Genomic DNA, 25,868 nt, shown 5'->3' on the forward strand with positions numbered 1-25,868 from the left:
GAGTGGCGTGTGCATGCTCAGGCTCTGCTCCGTTCAGAGGGGCTCAGGATCGGTGGGAATCGGGAACGTATCACATATCCTATACTTGATGTGATATAACAAAGATCCAACTGTCTGCACAAAATTGTGTACTGCATATATGTCAGTAATGTTTGGGTGTAATGTGCATATAGCAATATTTTTTTAAGCATCATACCATATCATGCCATATTCCAATTTTCTGATTCTTTTTCATTACAGTAATTGACCAGTGCGGTGATTACAACGGTGGCTGCAGCAACCATGCCAATTGCTCGCAGTTGGGAATAAAGGTCTCCTGTGTGTGTTTTCCGGAATATGAAGGCGATGGTTATGTCTGCACTCCAATCAATCTCTGCGCTAATGGTGACAATGGTGGATGTAGTGAGCACGCAACATGCATTTATACTGGTCCAGTAAGTAAGCACAACAGTATTCTCCTTCCTCATTGCTTTCAGATGGTTCTGTCCACACTGGGGTTACCTTATGTGATTAACTACATTGTCCTTATTTCAGGCAGAGCAAAGTATAAAAATGATTCAAACGGAGTACTGTACAGTAGTACAACTGGTATTGAGTCAATGAATGCTGTATTACTGACGTTAAGAGACAGAAAACTCAAAAAAGGCTCGTAGTGGCAGTGTGAATAGAGCCTAAGTGTATTCATCATTGGATCAAGGCTGGGCACATTGCATAAGACCTGGTATAGTGTAACTTAGCTGCCAAGATCTAGACATCTGAGCTAATGACTGGGCAATGAGAATATTCCATATGAAATGGACAGTGTCCTGTTTTTTTACATTATGTAAAAAATGGAGCCGTACTTGCCAAAAATCACCTGGGGCAATTCTCAGTATAAAGTGTGTTACCAGTGACTGGATGTTAATGATGTATAAACAGCCATTATATCATACGAGTCCTATGCTTTTGCATAAACATGCATTGATTTAGTAGTTGAGTGATCACATGTAAAGCGCCATGGAATAAATGGCGCCATAATAATAAATAATAATAATGTACACATTTTTTTTAAGGTGTTGTCCACTACAGGACGACCCTATTTTCATGGCTCCACTCTGTTGCATAAAATAAAACTGCATACCATCCTCCCAAACCAGCTCCATTCCCCTGATTTCTCTGCTGTGTTTCACAGAAGTAATGTGACATAGACAATGTCACTTGACCGCTGCAGGCAATCATTATCTGCAGCCTTCTTTCAGAGCGGACTTCTGCAGCCCATCAGTGGTGATAACATCTGGAAATCCCTTTTAAGCTTGTCTTTAGCTGAGAATGAGAACATATAGTGTAATACATGTCAAGAAGAATAAATACATCAATGGGTAGATTTCCAAAAAGAAAAGTCGTGCAAGTACATAAATTATCACTTTAAGGATGTAAGGTGAAAAAGAAAGAACACTACAGAAGCCAGGAAAGAAAGCATTCAATAAGCAACAGATGTGAAGGCAACATGGACTTCAATCAGAAAGACGGAATGTAATTAATAAGCAGAAGACCCACATCAATTCATGACACTATTCTTTAAAGGAAAACATGTTGATTCATCTTTATATATGGTGAATCCACATGTCAGACATATTTTTTTTTAAATGAAAGCTCAAGAATATGGCAAAAATCCACTCAAGTGGCAAAAAAGTGTAACATACCACAAAGGGGCAGTATCTTGTAGGACATCTCAAGAAAGGTGAATGGTGGCCAGAAAACCTTTCACAATTCTGCAAGCGATAAAGCCAAAGGAAGGGTCAGGATGGCCAGCCTTCGCTGAATCTTAAGGAGAGCCCATCTTCTTCTTGGTATCCATCTGGACGACCTCCCAAGTGTCAGTCAGGAGCTCAACAGCCTACGTCTGGTTCAATTCGATGGGATAGAGTGAAGGACCTGATAGCCATATAAACACAGCGTAGACTGACTTCCAGAAGGAACATCACATGAGGGCACCACATCCTAGAAAGACCCATGTGACAAACAGTTGTGGACATGCAGTATACAGTGGCATAGTGAATAGCTTTAATATAGATGTGTGCAATAAATACAATGTGGAATTAAAAAAAATACTTGCCTAACCAGAAGACCCAGGCAAATAGAGGGTAGTGTGCTCAAATGTGTAAAAGTCAAGTACGTGCAAAGTGCCACCATTCAGTGAGGTTCCTACACCCACTAATCTTTGGCCTCCTCGGGTTACCACACCTTGCCACTCGGGCTTTCAAACAACCCAAACCATGGCTTCAACAAAGTGTCAGAGTCAAATAAAGGCAGCATTTTGGCCAACCAGTGTATACTCAAAAGCTTCTTATACCTGTCAATTAGTGTACATGTCTCTTACTAGCAGCCCTGGCCAAAGCCTCTAAAGCAGAGATGTCAAACTGAAACACACAGAAGGCCAAAATGAAAATCTTGGACAAAGTCACGGGCCAACAGGTATACAGTACAATGGGCCCCACACAGACCTCCATACAGAATAATGGGCCCCAAACAGCTATCCATACAGAATAATGGCCCCACATAGTCCTTCATATAGAATAATGGGCTACACATAGTCCTCCATACAGAATAATGGGCCTCACACAGCCCTCCATACAGAATAATGGACCCCACATAATCCTCCATACATACAGAATAATGGGCCTCACACAGCCCTCCATACAGAATAATGGGCCCCACATAATCCTCCATACATACAGAATAATGGGCCTCACACAGCCCTCCATACAGAATAATGGGCCCCACATAATCCTCCATACAGTATAATGGGCCTCACACAGCCCTCCATATAGAATAATGGGCCCCACATAATCCTCCATACAGAATAATGACCCCACATAGTCCTCCATACAGAATAATGGCCCCACATAATCCTCCATACAGTATAATGGCTCCACATAGTCCTCCATACAGAAGACCCCACATAGTCCTCCATACAGTATAATGGGCCCCACATAGTCCTGTGTACAGAATAATGGCCCCACATAGTCCTCCATACAGAATAATGGGCACCACATAGTCCTCCATACAGAAAAATTGGCTCCACATAGTCCTCCATACAGAATAATGGCTCCACATAGTCCTCCATACAGAATAATGGGCTCCACATAGTCCTCCATACAGAATAACGGGCCCCACATAGTCCTCCATACAGAATAATGGCTCCACATAGTCCTCCATACAGAATAATGGGCTCCACATAGTCCTCCATACAGAATAATGGGCCCCACATAGTCCTCCATACAGAATAATGGCCCCACATAGTCCTCCATACAGAATAATGGGCCCCACATAGTCCTCCATACAGAATAATGGGCCCCACATAGTCCTCCATACAGAATAATGGGCCCCACATAGTCCTCCATACAGAATAATGGGCACCCACATAGTCCTCCATACAGTATAATGGACCCCAAAATAATGGCCCCACATGGGGGTGGTGGTTCTGGTGTTGTGGGCCATATATAATCACCCTGTTGGCCAGAGTTTTACATGTATGCTGGAAAGGTACTGCTAGACAGTGCAGCCAGCCATCGAGATGGCCAGTTGCCGCACAATCTTGTTTCACAAATAGCCATTGGCTCACCGCTGGTGGACAAAGCTTTGTCCGTGTTGCTGCCACACTGCTAAATTTACTGACCATCCTTGATAAAGAGCCGTGTTACTATTCTGCAGTATATGATAAGATTTCCTTTGCTCGTAGAAAACACGCAGATGTGAGTGTCATAAAGGTTATGTGGGCAATGGTGTCCAATGTCTAGAAAAAGCTATTCCACCGGTGAACCGCTGTCTTGAAGAAAATGGGGGATGTGATTTTGTGGCAACCTGCTCTGATTTGCATTTTGAAGGTATGTAGCAATGCATTTATTGTACATCTACACAGTTATTATACATCTACTAGAGAAAAACAAATAGTTTGGGCCATGTTACTGATTTCTGCCATTTTACTTACACATAATAGTTTTCACCAATGATCTGCAGTTGAATAACGTCTGAAATTTTAATTACTAGAGAAAACTGCAGGCGTTTTTCACTTGCAGTCACCAAAAGGGAAATATCAATACACGTATGAAGAGGCAGAAAACGCGTGTGGGTCAGAGGGAGCCGACATTGCCACCTTCCAGCAGCTCTCTGCTGCCCAACAGGTACAGCAGCCTCATTGGTGTATTGTGCCCGTGTCACCTGTCGTATGGAATATATTTATTTTTTTCTTGTCATGTCTAATATAAAATAGTTAGGTTATCACCGCTGCATCGTCGGATGGCTCCAAAATAGGACAGCGGGTTATCCCATCGTGTATCCAAGTGCAGCTTGTGGGTCAAATCATGTTGGAATAGTTGACTATAAACAGCGAGCAAACACGAGTGAGAAATGGGACGTATATTGTTACCGATTGCAAGGTTAGTACACTTTGTAACGTAATAATTGTCTTTACAGAAGTGACAAAACATGTGCACTCTATGGTTGTAGTTACTTGCTATTGCTGTACAGCTATTGACATGATACTACAACCCCTGGCAAAAATTATGGAATCACTGGGCTCGGAGGATGTTCATTCAGTTGTTTAATGTTGTTGAAAAAAAGCAGATCACAGACATGGCACAAAGCTAAAGTCATTTCAGATGGCAACTTTAGGGCTTTAAGAAACACTAAAAGAAATCAAGATAAAAAATGCGGTACTCAGTAAAGGTAATTTTTTTCAGACCAAGCAGAGGGAAAAAATTATGGAATCACTCAATTCTGAGGAAAAAATTATGGAATCACCCTGTAAATTTTCATTTCCAAAACTAACACCTGCATCAAATTAGATCTGCTCATTAGTCCGCATCTAAAAAGGAGTGATCACACCTTGGAGAGCTGTTGCACCAAGTGGACTGACATGAATCATGGTTCCAACACAAGAGATGTCAACTGAAACAAAGGAGAGGATTATCAAACTCTTAAAAGAAGGTAAATCATCACTCAATGTTGCACAAGATGTTGGTTGTTCACAGTCAGCTGTGTCTAAAATCTGGACCAAATAGAAACAACATGGGAAGGTTGTTAAAGGCAAACATACTGGTAGACCAAGGAAGACATCAAAGCGTCAAGACCGGAAACTTAATCCAATATGTCTTCAAAACAGGAAATGCACAATAAAACAAATGAGGAATGAATGGGAGGAAACTGGAGTCAATGTCTGTGACCGAACTGTAAGAAACCGCCTAAAGGAAATGGGATTTACATACAGGAAAGCTAAACATAAGCCATCATTAACACCTAAACACAAAAGAACAAGGTTACAATGGGCTAAGGAAAAGCAATCGTGGACTGTGGATGACTGGATGAAAGTCATATTCAGTGATGAATCGCGCATCTGCATTGGGCAAGGTGATGATGCTGGAACTTTTGTTTGGTGCCGTTCCAATGAGATTTATAAAGATGACTGCATGAAGAGAACATGCAAATTTCCACAGTCATTGATGATATGGGGCTGCATGTCAGGTAAAGGCACTGGGGAGATGGCTGTCATTACATCTTCAATAAATGCCCAAGTTTACATTGATATTTTGGACAGTTTTCTTATCCCATCAATTGAAACGATGTTTGGGGATGATGACATCATTTTTCAAGATGATAATGCATCCTGCCATACAGCAAAAACTGTGAAAACATTCCTTGAAAGAAGACACATAAGGTCAATGTCACGGCCTGCAAATAGTCCAGATCTCAATGCAATTGAAAATCTTTTGTGGAAGTTGAAGAAAATGGTGCATGACAAAGCTCCAACCTGCAAAGCTGATCTGGCAACAGTAATCAGAGAAAGTTGGAGCCAGATTGATGAAGAGTACTGTTTGTCACTCATTAAGTCCATGCCTCAGAGACTGCAAGCTGTTATTAAAGCCAGAGGTGGTGCAACAAAATACTAGTGATGTATTGGAGTGTTCTTTGTGTGTTTGTTTTTCATGATTCCATAATTGTTTTCTCAGAATTGAGTGATTCCATAATTTTTTCCCTCTGTTTGGTCTGAAAAAAATTACCCTGAGTACCACATTTTTTTCTTGATTTATTTTAGTGTTTCTTAAAGCCCTAAAGTTGCCATTTGAAATGACTTTAGTTTTGTGCCATGTCTGTGATCTGCTTTTTTTCAACAACATTAAACAACTGAATGAACATCCTCCGAGCCCGGTGATGCCATAATTTTTGCCAGGGGTTGTATCATCTCTACATTTTTTGTACTCTTGATGACCCTGTTTAAAGAATAGCTGTCACTTGCTCAAAAAAAATGTGTTTATTACCTTGTAAACAAAAAAAAAATCACTGTGCTCTTCAGATTCTGCCACTATTTTACGTTTTGCGCTGTTCCGTTGCAGATATTCACATTTGTTGCTTTTGGAGCTCAATATGTGAAATCTTTGCTTGTAGTTCTTCAGTCTTCTCTGGATACGTCTGTGTGTGGTGGCTCTTGAAGCAATGACTCCAGCAGCCGTTCACTCCTTGTGAATCTCCCCCAAATTTTTGAATGGCCTTTTCTTAACAATCCTTTCAAGGCAGCGGTTATCCCGGTTGCTTGTGCACCTTTTTCAACCACACTTTTTCCTTCCACTCAACTTTCCATTAATATGCTTGGATACAGCACTCTGGGAGCAGCCAGCTTCTTTAGCAATGACCTTTTGTGGCTTACCCTCCTTGTGGAGTGTGTCAATGACTGCCTTCTGGACATCTGTCAAGTCAGCAGTATTCCCCATGATTGTGGAGCCTACTGAAACAAACCGAGGGACCTTTTTTAAATGCTTCGGAAGCCTTTGCAGGTGTTTTTTGTTAATTATTCTAATTTACTGAGATAATGACTTTTGTGTTTTCATTGGCTGTAAGCCATAATCATCAACATTAACAGAAATAAACACTTGAAATAGATCACTCTGTTTGTAATGACTCTATATAATATGAGTTTCACTTTTTGTATTGAAGAACTGAAATAAATTACCTCTGTGATGATATTCTAATTTAGTGAGAAGCATGTGCATGTGTGTGTATATGTATATACACTGTGTGCAGAATTATTAGACAAGTTATATTTTATAGGATTATTTTTATTATTGATCAACAACTATGTCCTCAATCAACCCAAAAGACTCATAAATATCCAAGCTTAATATTTTTGGAAGTTGGAGTGGGGTTTTTTAGATTTGGCTATCTTAGGAGGATATCTGTTTGTGCAGGTAACTATTACTGTGCAGAATTATTAAGCAACTTAATAAAAACCAAATATAATCCCATCTCACTTGTTTATTTTCACCAGGTAAACCAATATCAGTCCACAAAATTTAGAAATAAACATTTCTAACATGCAAAAACAAAAAAAATTAGTGATGAATATAGCCACCTTTCTTTACGATGACACTCAACAGCCTTCTATCCATAGATTCTGTCAGTTGCTTGATCTGTTTTCAATCAACATTGCATGCAGCAGCCACCACAGCCTCCCAGACACTGTTCCGAGAGGTGTACTGTTTTCCCTCCCTGTAGATCTCACATTTTATGATTGACCACAGGTTCTCTATGGGGTTCAGATCAGGTGAACAAGGGGGCCATGTCATTATTTTTTCTTCTTTTAGACCTTTACTGGCCAGCTGTGGAGTAGTTGGATGCATGTGATGGAGCACTGAAAATCATGCTTTTCTTGAACGATACCGACTTCTTCCTGTACCACTGCTTGAAGAAGTCTTCCAGAAACTGGCAGTAGGTCTGGGAGTTGAGCTTCACTCCATCCTCAACCCGAAAAGGTCCCACAAGTTCATCTTTGATGATACCAGCCCATACCAGTACCCCACATACATCTTGCTGGCGTCTGAGTCGGAGTGGAGCTCTCTGCCCTTTACTGATCCAGCCTCTGGCCCATCCATCTGGTCCATCAAGAGTCATTCTCATTTCATCAGTCCATAAACCTTTGAAAAATCAGTCTTAAGATATTTCTTGTCCCATTCTTGACGTTTTATCTTATGTTTCTTGTTCAAAGGTGGTCGTTTTTCAGCCTTCCTTACCTTGGCCATGTCCCTGAGTATCGCACACCTTGTGCTTTTTGATACTCCAGTAACGTTGCAGCTCTGAAATATGGCAAAACTGGTGGCGAATGGCATCTTGGCAGCTTCACGCTTGATTTTCCTCAAATCATGGGCAGTTATTTTGCGCCTTTTTTGGCCAACACGCTTCTTGTGACCCTGTTGTCTATTTGCCTTGAAATGCTTGATTGTTCGGTGATCACGCTTCAAAAGTTTGGAAATTTCAAGACTGCTGCATCCCTCTGCAAGACATCTCACAATTTTGGACTTTTCAGAGCCCGTCAAATCTCTCTTCTGACCCATTTTGCCAAAGGAAAGGAAGTTGCCTAATAATTAAGCCCACCTTATATAGGGTGTTGATGTCATTAGTCAACACCCCTCCTCATTACAGAGAGGCACATCACCAGATTTACTTAATTGGTAGTTGGTTCTCAAGCCTATGCAGCTTGGAGTAGGACATGTATAAAAATATCATGTGATCAAAATACTCATTTGCCTAATAATTCTACACGCGGTGTGGATGTATATGTATGTATGTGTATATATATATATATATATATAATCTTTATAGGATATTATTCATTAATTTTCATGGTCACTACAGGGGGTAATACATAGCTGGCATCATATTTCCCCCATAAATCTGCGGTTTGTCAGGGGTCTTGGCAGTCGGACATCTCGTGATTACAGACAACCCTTTTAATATCAGTATTGGTAATGTGATTTCTAATTGTGTAGATTACCGTGTGTAAAGTGGTCATAATATTTCTGATTTTGTAGACAACCAATGTGAATGTCCTGATGGCTACGTGGGTGATGGGAGCTTTTGCAATGGAAACCTTCTGCAAGTTTTGGAGGCAAATCCTCGACTGTCAAAATTTTTAACAGTAAGTTATTTCTTCCATGGATCGTTTATACATAAAATGTAAATGTTTTCTATTTACGAAAATCTATGCGACATGGAAAGATAATATATAAGATATATAAAAGTTACTTAATTGATCCACAGGTCAGCAGGTGCATGCTACCCCAGCCAATGCCAGTATGAAATAGCGTTGCGTCCCCTGATTACACCAGCATTTTAGAGAAAATTCTTACTAAGCCACCAATTTACCAGGTTTTTTAGAGCACAGTTTTTAGACAAATGGAATATGTTTGTGCTAAAAGAACGACCCTGCACCTTGCTGGAAATTTCTTTTGTTCTGCTCCAAAGTAATAGTGGCTAAGTTGAGTCTTTTTTTGCACCAAATTTATTATTGCCGTATGCCAGTTTTTATGGCCAGATTCATGGTAAAATGTAAGCCAAGCAAGAGTAAGTAATGGTAGAGTGTCCAACTTCATCCAAGATGTGCTCATGTATCACACAGCATGTGCCACTGCGATAGAAGCCATTAAATGTGCCAGATTTAAAGGGAATCTGTCACCATGAAAAATGCGGTCCAACCTGCAGGCACCATGTTATAGAGCAGGAAGAGCTGAGTGCATGGATATAAAGTTTTGTGACAAAAGATTCGGTATAATCTGTGTTTTCATCTTTTAATCCTCTGCTTTTTCTGGGATTTTCGGTCCAGTGGGTGGTCCTATCAGTGACTGACAGCTATCACTGTACATAAACATATACATAGAGGTGCATGCTTCACAGTTCTGGCTTCATAGAGCCAGAGAAGGGAGGAAATAGAGGGAAACAAGCAGGTGGGAAGGTGTATATAAATGATTGTCCGTCATGGAGCACCGAGCGCCTGTACTTGGTTTGAACAGTCGCTGTGTGCTGACAGAGTCCCTTTAAGTCCAAGTGTTTTCTGTCTAACTATTCAGAAACATTGACCATAGTATTGTAAAGTGCTGGGCTTGTTAAGAAGTGTCTGCTGGGCGGCTCCCCTCTAGTTTCTCCCCGCCCGGCTACACTAGATTGACTAGGTTCTCCCCAAGTACAGACAGAAAGATCTGCCAAGCCAATCACACAGTAGCGGGAAAAAGCTGGAAGAGAGACATCAGCAGGTACTTCATTAAAAAGGGCAAATTTGCAAAAATTGTCTAATTGATGGGGGTCTTCAGCAGTCCCCTGACTGCCATAGTAAGCTATCAGCACCCCTCAATTGTGTCGACATTGGGGCTCATGGGAGCCTGTGCAATGCACACTGGCGTTCTCGCTGTCTAAATGTCAAAATCAATAACAGACTGACTAGCTCCAGTCGCTGCTGTTACAGACTCGTGCTGGTTGTGTAACATACAGCTACCTAGTCTGTGCCATACATGTACACCCAAACTGTGATGTACAGGTACAGTACAGACCAAAAGTTTGGACATACCTTCTCATTTAAAGATTTTTCTGTATTTTCATGACTTTGAAAATTGTACATTCACACTGAAGGCATCAAAGCTATGAATTAACACATGTGGAATTATATACTTAACAAAAAAGTGTGAAACAACTGAAAATATGTCTTATATTCTAGGTTCTTCAAAGTAGCCACCTTTTGCTTTGATGACTGCTTTGCACACTCTTGGCATTCTCTTGATGAGCTTCAAGAGGTAGTCACCGGAAATGGTTTTCACTTCACAGGGGTGCCCTGTCAGGTTTAATAAGTGAGATTTCTTGCCTTATAAATGGGGTTGGGATCATCAGTTGTGATGTGCAGAAGTCAGGTGGATACGCAGCTGATAGTCCTACTGAATAGACTGTTAGCTGCTTTTTTCTTGCCATAATACAAATTCTAAGTAAAGAAAAACGAGTGGCCATCATTACTATAAGAAATGAAGGTCAGTCAGTCCGAAAAATTGGGCAAACTTTGAAAGTGTCCCCAAGTGCAGTTGCAAAAACCATCAAGCTCTACAAAAAAACTGGCTCACATGAGGACCGCCCCAGGAAAGGAAGACAAAGAGTCACCTCTGCTTCTGAGGATAAGTTTATCCGAGTCACCAGCCTCAGAAATCGCAGGTTAACAGCAGCTCAGATTAGAGACCAGGTCAATGCCACACAGAGTTCTAGCAGCAAACACATCTCTTCAACAACTGTTAAGAGGAGACTTTGTGCAGCAGGTAAAATAGCTGCTAGGAAACCACTGCTAAGGACAGGCAACAAGCAGAAGAGATTTGCTTGGGCTAAAGAATACAAGGAATGGACATTAGACCAGTGGAAATCTGTGCTTTAGTCTGATGAGTCCAAATTTGAGATCTTTGGTTCCAACCACCGTGTCTTTGTGCGACACAGAAATGGTGAACGGATGGACTCTACATGTCTGGTTCCCGCCATGAAGCATGGAGGAGGAGGTGTGATGGTGTGGGGGTGCTTTGCTGGTGACACTGTTGGGGATTTATTCAAAATTGAAGGCATACTGAACCAGCATGGCTACCACAGCATCTTGCAGCGGCATGCTATTCCATCCTGTTTGCGTTTAGTTGGACCATCATTTATTTTTCAACAGGACAATGACCCCAAACACACCTCCAGGCTGTGTAAGGGCTATTTGACCAAGAAGGAGAGTGATGGCGTGCTACGCCAGATGACCTGGCCTCCACAGTCACCAGACCTGGACCCAATCGAGATGGTTTGGGGTGAGCTGGACCGCAGAGTGAAGGCAAAAGGGCCAACAAGTGTTAAGCGTCTCTGGGATCTGCTTCAAGATTGTTGGAAGACCATTTCCGGTGATTACCTCTTGAAGCTCATCAAGAGAATGCCAAGAGTGTGCAAAGCAGTCATCAAAGCAAAAGGTGGCTACTTTGAAGAACCTAGAATATAAGACATATTTTCAGTTGTTTCACACTTTTTTGTTAAGTATATAATTCCACATGTGTTAATTCATAGTTTTGATGCCTTCAGTGTGAATGTACAATTTTCATAGTCATGAAAATACAGAAAAATCTTTAAATGAGAAGATGTGTCCAAACTTTTGGTCTGTACTGTACGTCAGGGTGTACAAACTGATGTTTGAATTTTGAAAATTGCATTACAAACAAGAACACCAGCCTCATCACGTCTTTAAATTAACATATACAGTGTATATTGAGAAATCTGGAGACTGATCCCCATTAAATGGAGTCTGTCACTCCCAAAATGCAAATTAAACTACTCAAGCAGTTACATAGGGAATTTAGCCCTCATACAAATCATACCTGAAGTATTCATTTCAGAGTTTTATTTCATACGCAAATGAGGCTGCTTTGGTGCACTCTTGATGTGACCCAGGGCTTTTTGTATTCTGAGAAATTCCTCTAATTCTGACTGACAGTGCTCAGTTGCCCGGAGCGAACGGTGCCTGAATTTTATCCATGGCCGTATGTGTGTGCACTGATGCATGTAACAGATCTTCTCCCCTTATCCTCTTCTTTGAAGCTATCTTTCAACACTTCTGGGTGTATCAGTGTATGGAGTCTGTGGGCTTATTCAAGGTCAGTACGCATGTGCAGGGCTGTGGATTGAGCTCAGGCAATGCTCTCAATTGGGATCAGTAGGTGTACTCAGAATGCAAACTGAGGGGGCATAACAGTGCACTGAGCGTTTGGCCACGCCAAGGGTGCACCAAAGCCTCTTCATTTGAATATGAAGTAAAGGGCTTATTCAAAGCAATTGAAATCAATACTGCAGGCATGATATTTATTGGAGCCAAATCCCCTGTATAACTGTTTAAGTACTTAAAGGGAATCTGTCATCAGTTTTTTTGCTGCCTCATCTGAGAGCAGCATAATGTAGAAAAAGAGACCCTGATTCCAGCGATGTGTCACTTAGTTTACTGGGTGCTGCAATTGTGATACAATTAAAGTTTTTAAATGTACAGTGGGTACGGAAAGTATTCAGACCCCTTTAAATTTTTCACTCTTTGTTTCATTGCAGTCGTTTGGTAAATTCTAAAAAGTTCATTTTTTTTCTCATTAAAGTACACTCTGCACCCCATCTTGACTGAAAAAAAAACAGAAATGTAGAAATTTTTGCAAATTTATTAAAAAAGAAAAACTGAAATATCACATAGTCATAAGTATTCAGACCCTTTGCTCAGTATTGAGTAGAAGCACCCTTTTGAGCTAGTACAGCCATGAGTCTTCTTGGGAATGATGCAACAAGTTTTTCACACCTGGATTTGTGGATCTTCTGCCATTCTTCCTTGCAGATCCTCTCCAGTTCCGTCAGGTTGGATGGTGAATGTTGGTGGACAGCCATTTTCAGGTCTCTCCAGAGATGCTCAATTGGTTTTACGTCAGGGCTCTGGCTGGGCCAGTCAAGAATGGTCACAGAGTTGTTCTGAAGCCACTCCTTTGTTATTTTAGCTGTGTGCTTAGGATCATTGTCTTGTTGGAAGGTGAACCTTCGGCCAAGTCTGAGGTCCAGAGCACTCTGGAAGAGGTTTTCATCCAGGATATCTCTGTACTTGGCCGCATTCATGTTTCCTTCAATTGCAACCAGTTGTCCTGTCCCTCCAGCTGAAAAATATCCCCATAGCATGATGCTGCCACCACCATGTTTCACTGTTGGGATTGTATTGGGCAGGTGATGACTAGTGCCTGGTTTTCTCCACACATACCGCTTAGAATTTTTTGGTGATAATTCTATCTTCGTCAGACCAAAGAGTTTTATTTCTCATGGTCTGGGAGTCCTTCATGTGTTTTTGAGCAAATTCTATGCTGGCTTTCATATGTCTTGTACTGAGGAGAGGCTTCCGTCAGGCCACTCTGCCATAAAGGCCCGACTGGTGGAGGGCTGCAGTGATAGTTGACTTTGTGGAACTTTCTCCCATCTCCCTACTGCATCTCTGGAGCTCAGCCACAGTGATCTTGGGGTTCTTCTTTACCTCTCTCACCAAGGCTCTTCTCCCACGATGGCTCAGTTTGGCTGGATGGCCAGGTCTAGGAATACTTCTGGTGGTCCCAAACTTCTTCCATTTAAGGATTATGGAGGCCACTGTGCTCTTAGGAACCTTAAGAATTCTTTTGTAACCTTGGCCAGATCTGTGCCTTGCCACAATTCTGTCTCTGAGCTCCTTGGGCAGTTACTTTGAGCTCATGATTCTCAATTGTTTTGACATGCACTGTGAGCTGTGAGGTCTTATATAGACAAATCAAGTCCTATCAGTTTAATTAAACACAGCTGGACTGCACTGAAGGAGTAGAACCATCTCAAGGAAGATCACAAGGAAATGGACAGCATGTGACTTAAATATGAGTGTCTAAGCAAAGGGTCTGAATACTTATGACCATGTGATATTTCAGTTTTTTTCTTTTTTAATAAATTTGCAAAAATTTCTACATTTCTTTTTTTTTCAGTCAAGATGGGGTGCAGAGTGTACTTTAATGAGAAAAAAAAGCACTTTTTAGAATTTACCAAATGGCTGCAATGAAACAAAGAGTGAAAGATTTAAAGGGGTCTGAATACATTCCGTACCCACTGTAGCTGAGCTCAAAAAGCTGACCCCATTCACACCCCTGATTAGCAGCTTTCCGTGTACATTGTATATTGACAGTGAACTGCTAATCATTGATGGGAGTGGGGTTGGGCCAGGATGCACATGGAAGCTAGTCTGACAGTGATAATCTGCTGCTGATAAAACATTCATTGTATTGAAACAACAGCACACAGCCTAATAAGTGACACATCCCTGAAATCAGTGTCTCGGCGCCTACATCATGCTGCCCTCAAACTGCATAGTAAACATCTGCTGACAGATTCCCTTTATTTTGCATTTTGAGGGCGACTGATTTCCTTTAAGTAAGAGAGTAACTGAATCTACTATTAGCGCCTTGCCTTAGTGTCTAATAAGAGTCAAAAGTCCACCCACCACCATCGGAGGGTGAGCGTGGATATCCAAATAGGAGTGTCTTAATCAACATTGTCAAGCTGGAGAACTAGGAGTAAAGAACGTAAAGACTAGTTTTAAAGGGGTATTCCAACAAGTTCTTCAGTCTCCTTAGAGAATTGTGGTTGTGTCTTTCTAGATGGTTCTTGACTATGGCACTATCAACTCCCAGGGTTCGGTATTTCTTGGCATCCTGTGGAACTATACCTCATATAAAACCTTATTTGTCCCAGATGATGACAGCTTGGATGATAATGTGGTAAGTCTACACTCTAAATTACAAATATATGGTGGTGGTTTCCATACTTTAGGTGCTTTTTTATTTTTTGGGACTCCCTGATGTTTTTTCTACATACTATAAACCTATAAATTGTTTCTAAAAACTCATGAAAATCAGGGAATGGTTCAAAAGCCGCAGTCACATAATTTGTCTGCCCAAGGAAAAGGCTCAGAAACTGTTGGAGGACCAGGGCAGCTGTACGGAGGAGAGGCAGGGAATTGACAAGTGAGAAATTAGTATTTTTATGCTGGAGTATTTTTTTAGGAAAATAATTACTGGACAGTTCTATTTAAAATGTGCCCCGCCCCTGCTGTGTTATCCCCTTTCCAATATCCCTGTGTCAAAAAAGTTTTAAAGGGGTTTTGGAAAAGCCCTGTCACCAGAGGCAATTTGTTTTGTTGTTTTTTGTTTTGTTTTTCCTTTAACCCCCCAACTCCATCCTAAAAAAAACCCCAAATACGATGCTTTATTCATCTTCACCAGGTCGCTTGGTGGTTCCAGGGTCTGTATTGTCTGCAGCACTGATGTCATATTGACAGTGCTGCAGCCAGTCAGCTCAGGGGCTCTTGGCGTCTACTCTGGAAGAGCCGCTGAGCTCAGTCAACAGCGCAGTTAACATGTCGTCAGTTACCGTTTACCGTTGGTAAAACTCCCATATACCGTGAAGGAAATAAGTATTTGATCCCTTGCTGATTTTGTAAGTTTGCCCACTGACAAAGACATGAACAGTCTATAATTTCAAGAGTAGGTTCATTTTAACATTGAGAGATAGAATATCCACAAACAAATCAAGAAAATTACATTGTATAAATTAGATATATATTTTTTTGCATTTTGTAATGAGAAATACCATATTTTTCAGACTATAAGACGCACTTTTTTCTCCAAAATCTTGGAGGAAAATGGGGGGTGCGTCTTATAGTCCGAATGTTGGGGGGGGGTGTATATATATGTGGGGTGTGGGGGGAGCGGTAGCGGTGAAGGAGCGGGGCACAGGAGGCAGCAGCCACCCGCTGCAGCCTACACTGTCCCCGCTGCTAAAGAAAATGAATATTCACTGCTCCTTAATAGCAACACACAGTGTAGCCGCGCTGCGGCTCCTGCTGCTGCCGGAATCGCCTGTGCCCGCTGTTAAAGGGCATGAATATTCAACCTCTCTCCACGCCCATGGGCGTGGGGAGGGGGTGAATATTCATGCCCTTTAAAAAGAGGGCACATGCGATCGCCCGGCAGCAGCAGAAGGAGCTGCAGCGCAGCTACGCTTTGTCCCGGCTATGAAGGAGCATGACGTCACTGCTCCCCGCGCACACAGTCCCGGCGTGGGGAGCAGTGACTTCCGGCAGCTGATCTCTCCTTGTGAGCCGCGCATGGCAGTGACACCATGCGCGGCTCACATGGAGAGATCAGTGCGGGCAGACAGGACGCAGCGCTGGAGGAGAGAAAAGAAAGGTGAGTAGGAGTGTTTAATTTTTTTTTTTATGTGCAGCATGATGGGGATTAGGGGGGCCATGCATACCAGGGTAAGGATGAGGGGGCCATGCATACCAGGGTAACGCTGAGGGGGCCATGCATACCAGGGTAACGCTGAGGGGGCCATGCATACCAGGGTAACGCTGAGGGGGCCATGCATACCAGGGTAACGCTGAGGGGGCCATGCATACCAGGGTAACGCTGAGGGGGCCATGCATACCAGGGTAACGCTGAGGGGGCCATGCATACCAGGGTAACGCTGAGGGGGCCATGCATACCAGGATAAAGATGAGAGGGTCATACATACCAGGATTAGGATGAGGATGAGGGTCCATACATACCAGGATGGAGGCATACCAGGATGTGGATGGGGACCACGTATAAAAGGAAGGGGGGCATATATACTAGGATGGGGGATATTGTCAGAATTGGGGGACATTACCCCTATACCAGTGTCAGCAGAACACCCCCTCCCCCTTAAAAGTGCATCATGACCACATTTGTTTTTTTTATTTTCCCCCTCTAAAACCTAGGTGTGTCTTATGGTCCGGTGCGTCTTATAGTCCGAAAAATACGGTAAGTATTTGATCCTTCTGGCAAACAACACTTAATACTTGGTAGCAAAACTCTTGCTGGCAAGCACAGCAGTCAGAGGTTTTTTGTAGTTGATGAGATTTGCGCACATGTCAGGGGGAATTTTGGTCCACTCCTCTTTGCAGATCATCTCTAAATCAATCAGAGTTTGAGGCTGTCGCTTAGCAACTCGGAGCTTCAACTCCCTCCATAAGTTTTCTATGGGATAAAGGTCTAGAGACCGGCTAGGCCACTCCATGACCTTAATGTGCTTCTTTCTGAGCCACCCCTTTGTTGCCTTGGCTGTATGTTTTGGGTCATTGTCTTGCTGGAAGACCCAGCCACGACCCATTTTTAATGTCCTAGCGGAGGGAAGGAGGTTGTCACTCAGGATTTTATGGTACATGGCTCCATCCATTCTCCCATTGATGCGGTGAAGTAGTCCTGTGCCCTTAGCAGAGAAACACCCCCAAAACATGTTTCCATCTCCATGATTGACGGTGTTCTTTGGGTCATAGGCAGCATTTCTCTTCCTCCAAACACGGCGAGTTGAGTTAATGCCAAAGAGCTTAATTTTTGTCTCATCTGACCACAGCACCTTCTCCCAATAACTCTCAGAATCATCCAGGTGTTAATTGGCAAACTTCAGACGGGCCTGCACATGTGCCTTCTTGAGCAGGGGGGACCTTGTGGGCACTGCAGGATTTTAAACCTTTAAGGCGTAATGTGTTACCAATGGTTTTCTTGGTGACTGTGGTCCCAGCTGCCTTGAGATCATTAACAAGTTCCCCCCGTGTAGATTTAGGCTGATCTCTCATCTTCCTCATGATCAAGGATACCCCACGAGGTGAGATTTTACATGGTGCCCCAGATTGATGTCGATTGACAGTCATTTTGTATTTCTTCCATTTTCTTACTATTGCACCAACAGTTGTCTCCTTCTCACCCAGCGTCTTACTTATGGTTTTGTAGCACATTCCAGCTTTGTGCAGGTCTATGATCTTGTCCCTGACATCCTTAGAAAGCTCTTTGGTCTTGCCCATGTTGTAGAGGTTAGAGTCTGACTAATTAATTGAGTCTGTGGACAGGAGTCTTTTATACAGGTGACTATGTAAGACAGCTGTCTTTAATGCAGGTAATGAGTTGATTAGGAGCGTCTAACTGGTCTGTAGGAGCCAGAACTCATAATGGTTTGTAGGGGATCAAATACTTATTTCTCACTGCAAAATGCAAATAAATTTATCTAATTTATACAATGTGATTTTCTTGATTTTTTTTTTTGGGGGGGGGGTATTCTATCTCTCAATGTTAAAAATAACCTACCCTTAAAAGTATAGACTGTTCATGTCTTTGTCAGTGGGCAAACTTACAAAAACAGCAAGGGATCAAATACTTATTTCCTTTAGTGTACAGCTCATATTTGCTCCTTGTAACCTCTACTTTACTATATCCAGGTGATCCTTGCTCATACGTGCACACATGTTCGGACATACTTAATTCAGGAGATGACAAATATTTCAGCTCACAGGACCACACACTAACCATTTTCTGGAAATCTAGTCCTACATTGTTTTTCCCAGTGTTCTAAATGATGGCATATGGGAAGGATCGGCCACCACATCCTGTATGATAAAAGGGTCTGACTGCCACTGTGTAGGGAAAAAAGATGAGGGGACTTTTGTCCTCAGCAATCCTAAAGGTCCTAGAGTTCAGATCCTCACCAACTATTTTGTGACCTCTGGTGATAAAATATTTACTGGAGATTTTTGAGGAGTTCAAAATCAATTAGTTAAAGAGTTGGTAGGGGGCGCTAGTGGACTCTTACCTTCGACCTGCAGCTGATACTTGCAGTGAACCAAAAAAGGCTGCCTAAGTAAATTAAAAACAGAAATGAGGTATCTGCGCTGGTCTAGGTGATTAAAAATGAACTGTGACCAAAATTATTAAAATATAAACATTTATTGGTAAATAGTTAAAAATGAAACATTAAAACTGATATAGTTCAGGTATGATCAATGGGGTTAGCTGGCCTCCTAAGAGTAATATAAGAGCACAGTAAAAAATAAAATTGGATTGGTGGTAGTCTTGCTGGGAGTAGGCTGCAGGGAATGGCTAAATGATGGAAACCTAGGAGGGAAGGAGAGGGAAAGGGTTAAAGTAGGCCTATAATTATGGGAGTAAAGTAGCTAAATTAGATATATATCGAGAATACCTAGTTGCGGTGTAGGTGTGGACGTGGCGTTTTAGTGAGGCTCCGAAGAGACAGTCTGGACTAAAGATCTGTCGGGACACAATAGTGTTAGGGAAAAGGACCCAAACGGTAGCAGACAGACTCCCAGTGCTGGGAGAATTACCTTAGTTGAAAGGTGTAACCGGTGGCTGTAAGGTATAGGTTCTGCGTAGGTAACGTGGCTGTTTGATGTCCTACCTGGTTGGGCCAGATATAAACAATAATGATTAAGTATAGGTATATATATATATATCTCAGGAGATATAGATAAATATAAGTGCCGGAGGATATTCAGGTTATAAGAGACCAACCTGGGTTAAGGCTGGTAAAATATGGACTGCATCCAGTATATGTTTAAACAACAAAGTCCATCAGAACAGGCATCGACGAGTAAAAGAAAAGCTCTGCTGTGGTGGGCACAGTGTGTGCTGGTGTACCTGGTATAGCGGAAGTGGCCGCTGTTGTTGCAGGCACGTTGATTCTTGCGTCTCCCCTTGTTGGAGGTACTGATAGGTCGTATGGCACTGACCTGATGATGAAGACTGTGGAGCTGGATTCTGTAGCACTACGTTCAGAGTCCCGGCCGGAGGCTCCGGTAGCAGCGGAAGTGCAGAGGTGCCTGCTTCCTGCTTTCTGTTTTCAAAATCAATTAGTGTTTCAAGCGAAAACCACTTTAGAACACATTATTTTTTAGGGTAGCTTTAAAAAAATTTTTCCATGAAAAGCAGTTTTATTTTTTTTTTCCAGTCCCTTGATTGGACAGTGTCTATTTTGGACTGACAGCGCCTCAGAATCTGCTGCAAAGAAGTGACATGCATTTTTTTTGCCCCTACCAGGCATTTGTCAAAATCTCCTCGGCTATGTACACACTATGTCTTTTAGACACCGACACAGCCGCTAAGTTTTCCCCAGGTGAAGCAGCTTTAGCGAAACGCTGGCTGACGTTTTCCTAGAGCAGAGTCTTTAACTCTATATTGTGAAGTATAGAGTGGATAGCTTCTAAGGGGAAGCTGTCCAAAGCATGAGCATGTCAGTATTTTTAACCATGTCAGGATTTGGAGAATAAAAAAAGAAGTGACATAAGACGGACCATATCTACAGCAATGTCATTTTCACATTGCTGTGGATTATGTCCTATTTTTCCGTGCTTTTACAGACAGATTCCGCCTGAAAAAGACGTCATGTGCACATACCCTCAAACAAAAAAAAACAAACGAAAGAACTCCTTCTGTGGATTTCCCACAGAAATTGGAATAATTTTCCAAACTTTTTGGAAGTACTTTTGAGTGAATATATCCTAAGGCATTTTTCATAATCTGTTTTATTAAGCATTTCTTTTGGTTTGTTAAAAAAAAAAAAGAAAAAATCATTATTTTTACAGGTTATTTAAAAGTGTTTTTTTGGTGCCTTATTCTTTTTCCTGATGAAGAAAAGCCACAAAACTATACATAAATTGTAATGCATCTAACAGCTCATTATGGATCCCAGCTGATATCTGGCTGCAGAAAACTATTAAAAAATGCAGTGTTTTCTTGGAAAAGCTATATGTGAACCAAAATTGACCATCGAAAGGAAAAAAAACAAACAAAAACAAATGTTATATTTAAACCACGCTGCTAATTTTCTTTTTCCAGACTTTAACGGGGCGGGACCTGGAGCATCACATGTCTAAACTGGATATATTAGTGCCATACAGAAATCTTACACATGGGAGTACTCTGCTATCTAATCTAGGCTACAACCTATCAATTTCACATCCTAATTGCTCCATATCTCAGGTAAGTAAATAGCGTTATTATCATTAAGGAAGGTTTTTATTAAAGGGAATTTGTCACCAGGTTTCTGCTACACATCTGACTGTAAGATAATGATGGGGCAGAGAATCCTGGGCTGCTTGTTATAGTTTTGATAAAATCACAGTTTTCTCTGCTGCAGATCTAGCAGTTCTCTGAATGCTGAGCTCTGTATAACCCCGCCCACACCACTGATTGGTGGCTTTCTGCCTATGCAATCAGTGGTGGGGGCGAGGTTATACAGAGCTCATGAATATGGAGGTTTATCACTGCTTCTCTCTTCTTCCTCTCGGTCTATATAGCGCTCATTGTGCAGCAGTGCCTACACTTCTGTAGGGCCTGGTGATCACTAGATCTCCTGTTGTCTGGCCGCCATAGCTACTAGATCCTAGAAGATCCAGTTTAGCTTTGCCTGTGACTTTTAGCATTTTATTCAAATCGCCTCTCCATAGAGGAAGAGGACTTGAACTCTATAGCGCCACCTGTTGGAAGCAGCAATCCTACAAGTCACTATTGACCCTTAAATGAGCCTTGTAATAGGACTTAGAATAAAAGCCAAATCAGAATCTGAATTTGCAGACACAGTGTTTCGGGGTATTGCCCCTCATCAGTGCAAAGTATAAGATCTGATCTGGCTGGGGATGAGGATCTGGACTGATGTCCAAGGGGTAATGTTTCTCCTTGTGGAGAGTGACATGTTGGCCCTTGTATGCCAGTGTAAGGAGGCTTATTCGCCATGCAATGCTCCTCTGGGAAATCAAATATGCAAATTGCTTCTGCAGGCATATAACTATAGTGGGCAGTTTCCTCCCAGTTCGGCTGCAGTCCCACGTAACGTCTTCACTGCGTGGATTCTGCAATGATACCCGCAGTAGTAGTTACCGTTGCGACATGTGTGGCTTCTCCCCACCTTTTATCACAATAATATCTGCATCTACATCCACAATATAAATTGACATGCTATGGATATATTTTACAGCATGTGCATGAGATTTCTTAAAATCTTATGCACTATGCTGTCACTGTACAATCTAGCGGATTTACTGTAAAATAGCACTATAAAAAGACTAATACAATTTGTCTGGCATAAGACCAAGCCTCATACAGCCACGATAGTGGGAAAAAAAATTGGCACCTTTTCCGGGTCCAGTGCAGAGTCTCTGCCGCCGCTCCCGGTGTCTGTTATTGTCTGCAGTGCTGACATCACGTCAATAGCGCTGCAGCCAATAACTGAGCTCAGTGGCGCTGTCCAAGTTGATGATACTAGCTGTGCAGAACCGCTAGACTCTGGCCTTAAAGGGGTTGTCCACTACTATTGATAATGCCCCCAGTGTATTTTTATGGTGTAAATAAGTTTTTCTCTAAATACCTTGTGCTGTTCTTCTTGTCTGTGAGTGGCGCTATCACTGGCCGCTCACATGCATCACGTGACCCCCGGCTGCAGCCGCCACTGACATCCGCTGATGTCACGTCAAGTTCCGGCTACAGCCAGGCGTGACTCAGTGACGCAGTCCCCGCAATGGCCGCTGGGCTGTGGGCGGGGTTACCAGGCGTGTCACACCCAGCATCCACTGCGAGCTCTCCCTCTCCTCATTCATTGGGAAAGAGTGTGGTGGATGCTGGGTGTGACACGCGGGGTAACCCTGCCCACAACCCAGCATCCACCGCGGGGACTGCGTCACTGATGTCACGCCTCACTTGACATCAGCGGATGTCAGAGCCGGCTGCCGCCGGGGGTCACATGATGCCTGTGAGCTGCCAGTGATAGCGCCCCTCACAGGCAATAAAGACAACTAAAGGTATTTACAAAAAATCTTATATGCACAGGTTAAATAATTGAGGTCATTATGAAAAGTAGTGGACAACTTCTTTAAATCTTTTTGTCTGCGCTTACACCAAGTTGCTAGATGTCTGTAATCTTATTTCTTCGGCAGTGTCCTAAGGTTGTAAATGACAATGCCATTCTTCAGTGGGACATACCGGCCTTCAATGGAATCATCCACATAATAAAAGGACCACTGGTTGCGCCACCTATACAGGTAAATAAGTTGGTATAATACCGGAGTCTATTATGCTCTTAGATTTTACACGGATAATGAATTGCTGAAACACCAAATCTCTTGTAATTGTCTTACCAGAAAATAGCCGAGACCCAAATCTCTCATCCAGGTATCACCGCTCTGGTCACAATAATGGTCCTGTTGGCCGTGGCTGCAGTGTCTGCTGGTTACATCTACTACAGGAGGAAGACGGAGGGATTTCACTTCAGGCAATTCAAAGTACGTAATGACGTTTCACATGTGTTTCCTAACCCAGCTGGGTCCACACAGCGCACACTATTAGAGATGGTAAAAATGGATTTGAAGGACTCGCTCAGTCCAGGGGGGTCGTCTGCAATCTGTAGCCTCTGGTCGGGCACCTTGCAAACCGCCGCTTATCTGACAGCACCATCGGCTCTTCTTTTGATTTGCTGGCCTGGCAATGTGTCACGCTGCAACGATGACGTCATGCCAGACCAGCTAATCAAAAGAAGAGCCATTGATGCTGGGAAGTAAGACGTTTCACAAGGCTGATAGTCCGTTTTATTCCAAAACTATTAAAATCCACAACGCGTTTCAGACTTTACACCAGTCCTTAGCCATGGCATGTGTTGTAGTAACTTACATGATTCATTGGGTTTTAGAATGATTAGAATCGGTCAGAATACAGATTGTTTGCTCCAGACTATTCTACTTTTTGTCTGACTTTGCTTATAAGTGTGAGTCCTACTGTGTAAAATATGACCTCGATCCAGCAAATAAGATCTGACACATCATGGACTTCACCCGGTTGTCTATGTGCATTTGAATTTAGGAAGAAGCAGAAGATGACGACATAGATTTACAGAATCCACCACTGGTGTCCATCCCTAATCCGGTGTACGGGGCCAGTACCTCCTTCATAGACCAGCTTGAGGTAAGAATAATAGAACTAGATATATAGTGTCCTGTATTCTTCCAGGTTTAGCAGTAAATAGCCACCAATTACCTGCAGGTAACATAAACAATGATGAGCCCAAAATGAGGGAGAGATAGAGGCAACTACCAGACCCTCTGGCACCATTTGTGCTCTGGTCGAGCTAGGAGTCCCCAGGGGACACTAGACTTCTAAAGATCCAGGCTAAATTTATATAGCCTGTTAGCAGAAATCTATTAAATGGGTTGTTTTGGTATTTAATATTTGCTGATCTTTTCCATAGGATAGGCATTCAATATGAGATTAGTAGAGGTTCAATGCCCAGCACCTCCCAATCAGCTGAAATCCTCCAGTGGCCAGATCACTTCAGTCCCATTACATTGCTTAGTGGCTACTGCACTTTATCTTCCATTAATGGTTTTGTATAGCTGTATAACAATTGATCTATCCAAAAGATAGGTTAAAAGATTTGTCCACAGATGACAGATCCAGGAGGTAGGTCATTAATAACAGATAGGTTTGGGTCCGACACCCCCTACGATCAGTTATCTGGCCCGTGGTGGTCGGATGTAAACAATGTTTGGAGAATACATTGGTCTGTCCACGGTTTAATATCTGGGGTTCTGCAATGCGGCTCCTCTTGAGGTGAATAGAAGATCAGCTGCTGTACCCAGGAGCAGCAACTAAACAGTGTACGGAGCTGTGCTGTTCCAGCTCATATACTGTTTACATCTAAACATTTCTGCTGCTTGACCTGAACAGTGGGAGTGTCATATGTCATGAGTATCACGTAATAGACAACCCCCTTTAATACATTTATCAGCTATTCACAGGGGTAGGTGAAAAATGTATGATCGTTGGGGGTCATCTGCTGTGACTCCAAGAATGGCTGTCCCAAAATCCCCTGTATTAGTGGGACAGATATGTGAACTCATGACTGGTTATCGCAGTCAATCCCATAGAAAGTGGTACAGTATTGCCATTAACACTCCATGTTCACAGGGTCCTCAGTGACCCTAGCGGATGGGTAATAAAAACCTCTGGGTCAGTAGCAAGCGTAGTGGTCTATCTCAGTGCATGAGCACAAATAGTGAATGTTGCCACTAACTTAACATCCAGAGAAAACATAAAAGTAGTTTCCCTTATAACATGTCACTCAGCCGTTTAAAAGTACCATTGATGATGATCCGGTAGGCAGTGTCCCTGTCAATGGCATTAATTATCAAAGCCCAATTGCACAAAAGTGAGCAAGAATGATCGTTGTGGACACCCAATAACATCTTAATCTTGTTATTTTTTTCTTAAGGATCCATGCAACGACGAATATGAGAGTTCTGACACCTACAACATCCTTCATTAAGCCGCTGAGATAATAAAAAGGACGTCGGTTACAATTTTTTTTTAGTTTCCTGTCTAATGAGATTGTGGACAGGGGATTGTGTAGGGAGATATCCTATGAAACAGAAAATGTATCATTCAAGTTTACATGTATAAATATCTGTAAATTAGTCTATATGTGTATATATCTTACAAATGGCTGACAATGAATTATGTGATCTACAGTAAATAAAGTATGAACCCCACAAATACCCCTTTTGGGAGTACCACCCATGAATGTACTGCTGTGCGAGTGCGGGGACCTGTTTACAGTAACAATAAAATACAATGAGAATACATCATGGTGGTGTGCGGGGTCTGCGGCTTCAGGATGCATCAACGTTA

General features: G+C 42.3%; 1 protein-coding gene across 1 annotated transcript in view; it reads left to right on the forward strand.

Moving 5' to 3' along the window:
• STAB1 (stabilin 1) overlaps window positions 1-25,735 on the forward strand; it is a 220,560-nt gene extending 194,825 nt beyond the window's left edge. Inside the window, exons 59-69 of the mRNA XM_073644427.1 lie at window positions 241-434; window positions 3,722-3,866; window positions 4,030-4,163; window positions 4,253-4,418; window positions 8,841-8,947; window positions 14,985-15,104; window positions 21,033-21,176; window positions 23,126-23,230; window positions 23,330-23,470; window positions 24,045-24,146; window positions 25,453-25,735. Coding sequence (XP_073500528.1) covers window positions 241-434; window positions 3,722-3,866; window positions 4,030-4,163; window positions 4,253-4,418; window positions 8,841-8,947; window positions 14,985-15,104; window positions 21,033-21,176; window positions 23,126-23,230; window positions 23,330-23,470; window positions 24,045-24,146; window positions 25,453-25,506 — 1,412 coding nt within the window. The 3' untranslated portion in view covers window positions 25,507-25,735. The remainder of the gene's footprint in view (window positions 1-240; window positions 435-3,721; window positions 3,867-4,029; window positions 4,164-4,252; window positions 4,419-8,840; window positions 8,948-14,984; window positions 15,105-21,032; window positions 21,177-23,125; window positions 23,231-23,329; window positions 23,471-24,044; window positions 24,147-25,452) is intronic.
• Window positions 25,736-25,868: the final 133 nt, after the last annotated feature.

This window comes from Phyllobates terribilis, unplaced genomic scaffold (genome assembly GCF_046119375.1).
Source record: "Phyllobates terribilis strain yellow unplaced genomic scaffold, ASM4611937v1 Scaffold_8__6_contigs__length_399053987, whole genome shotgun sequence".
Lineage (NCBI taxonomy): Eukaryota > Metazoa > Chordata > Amphibia > Anura > Dendrobatidae > Phyllobates > Phyllobates terribilis.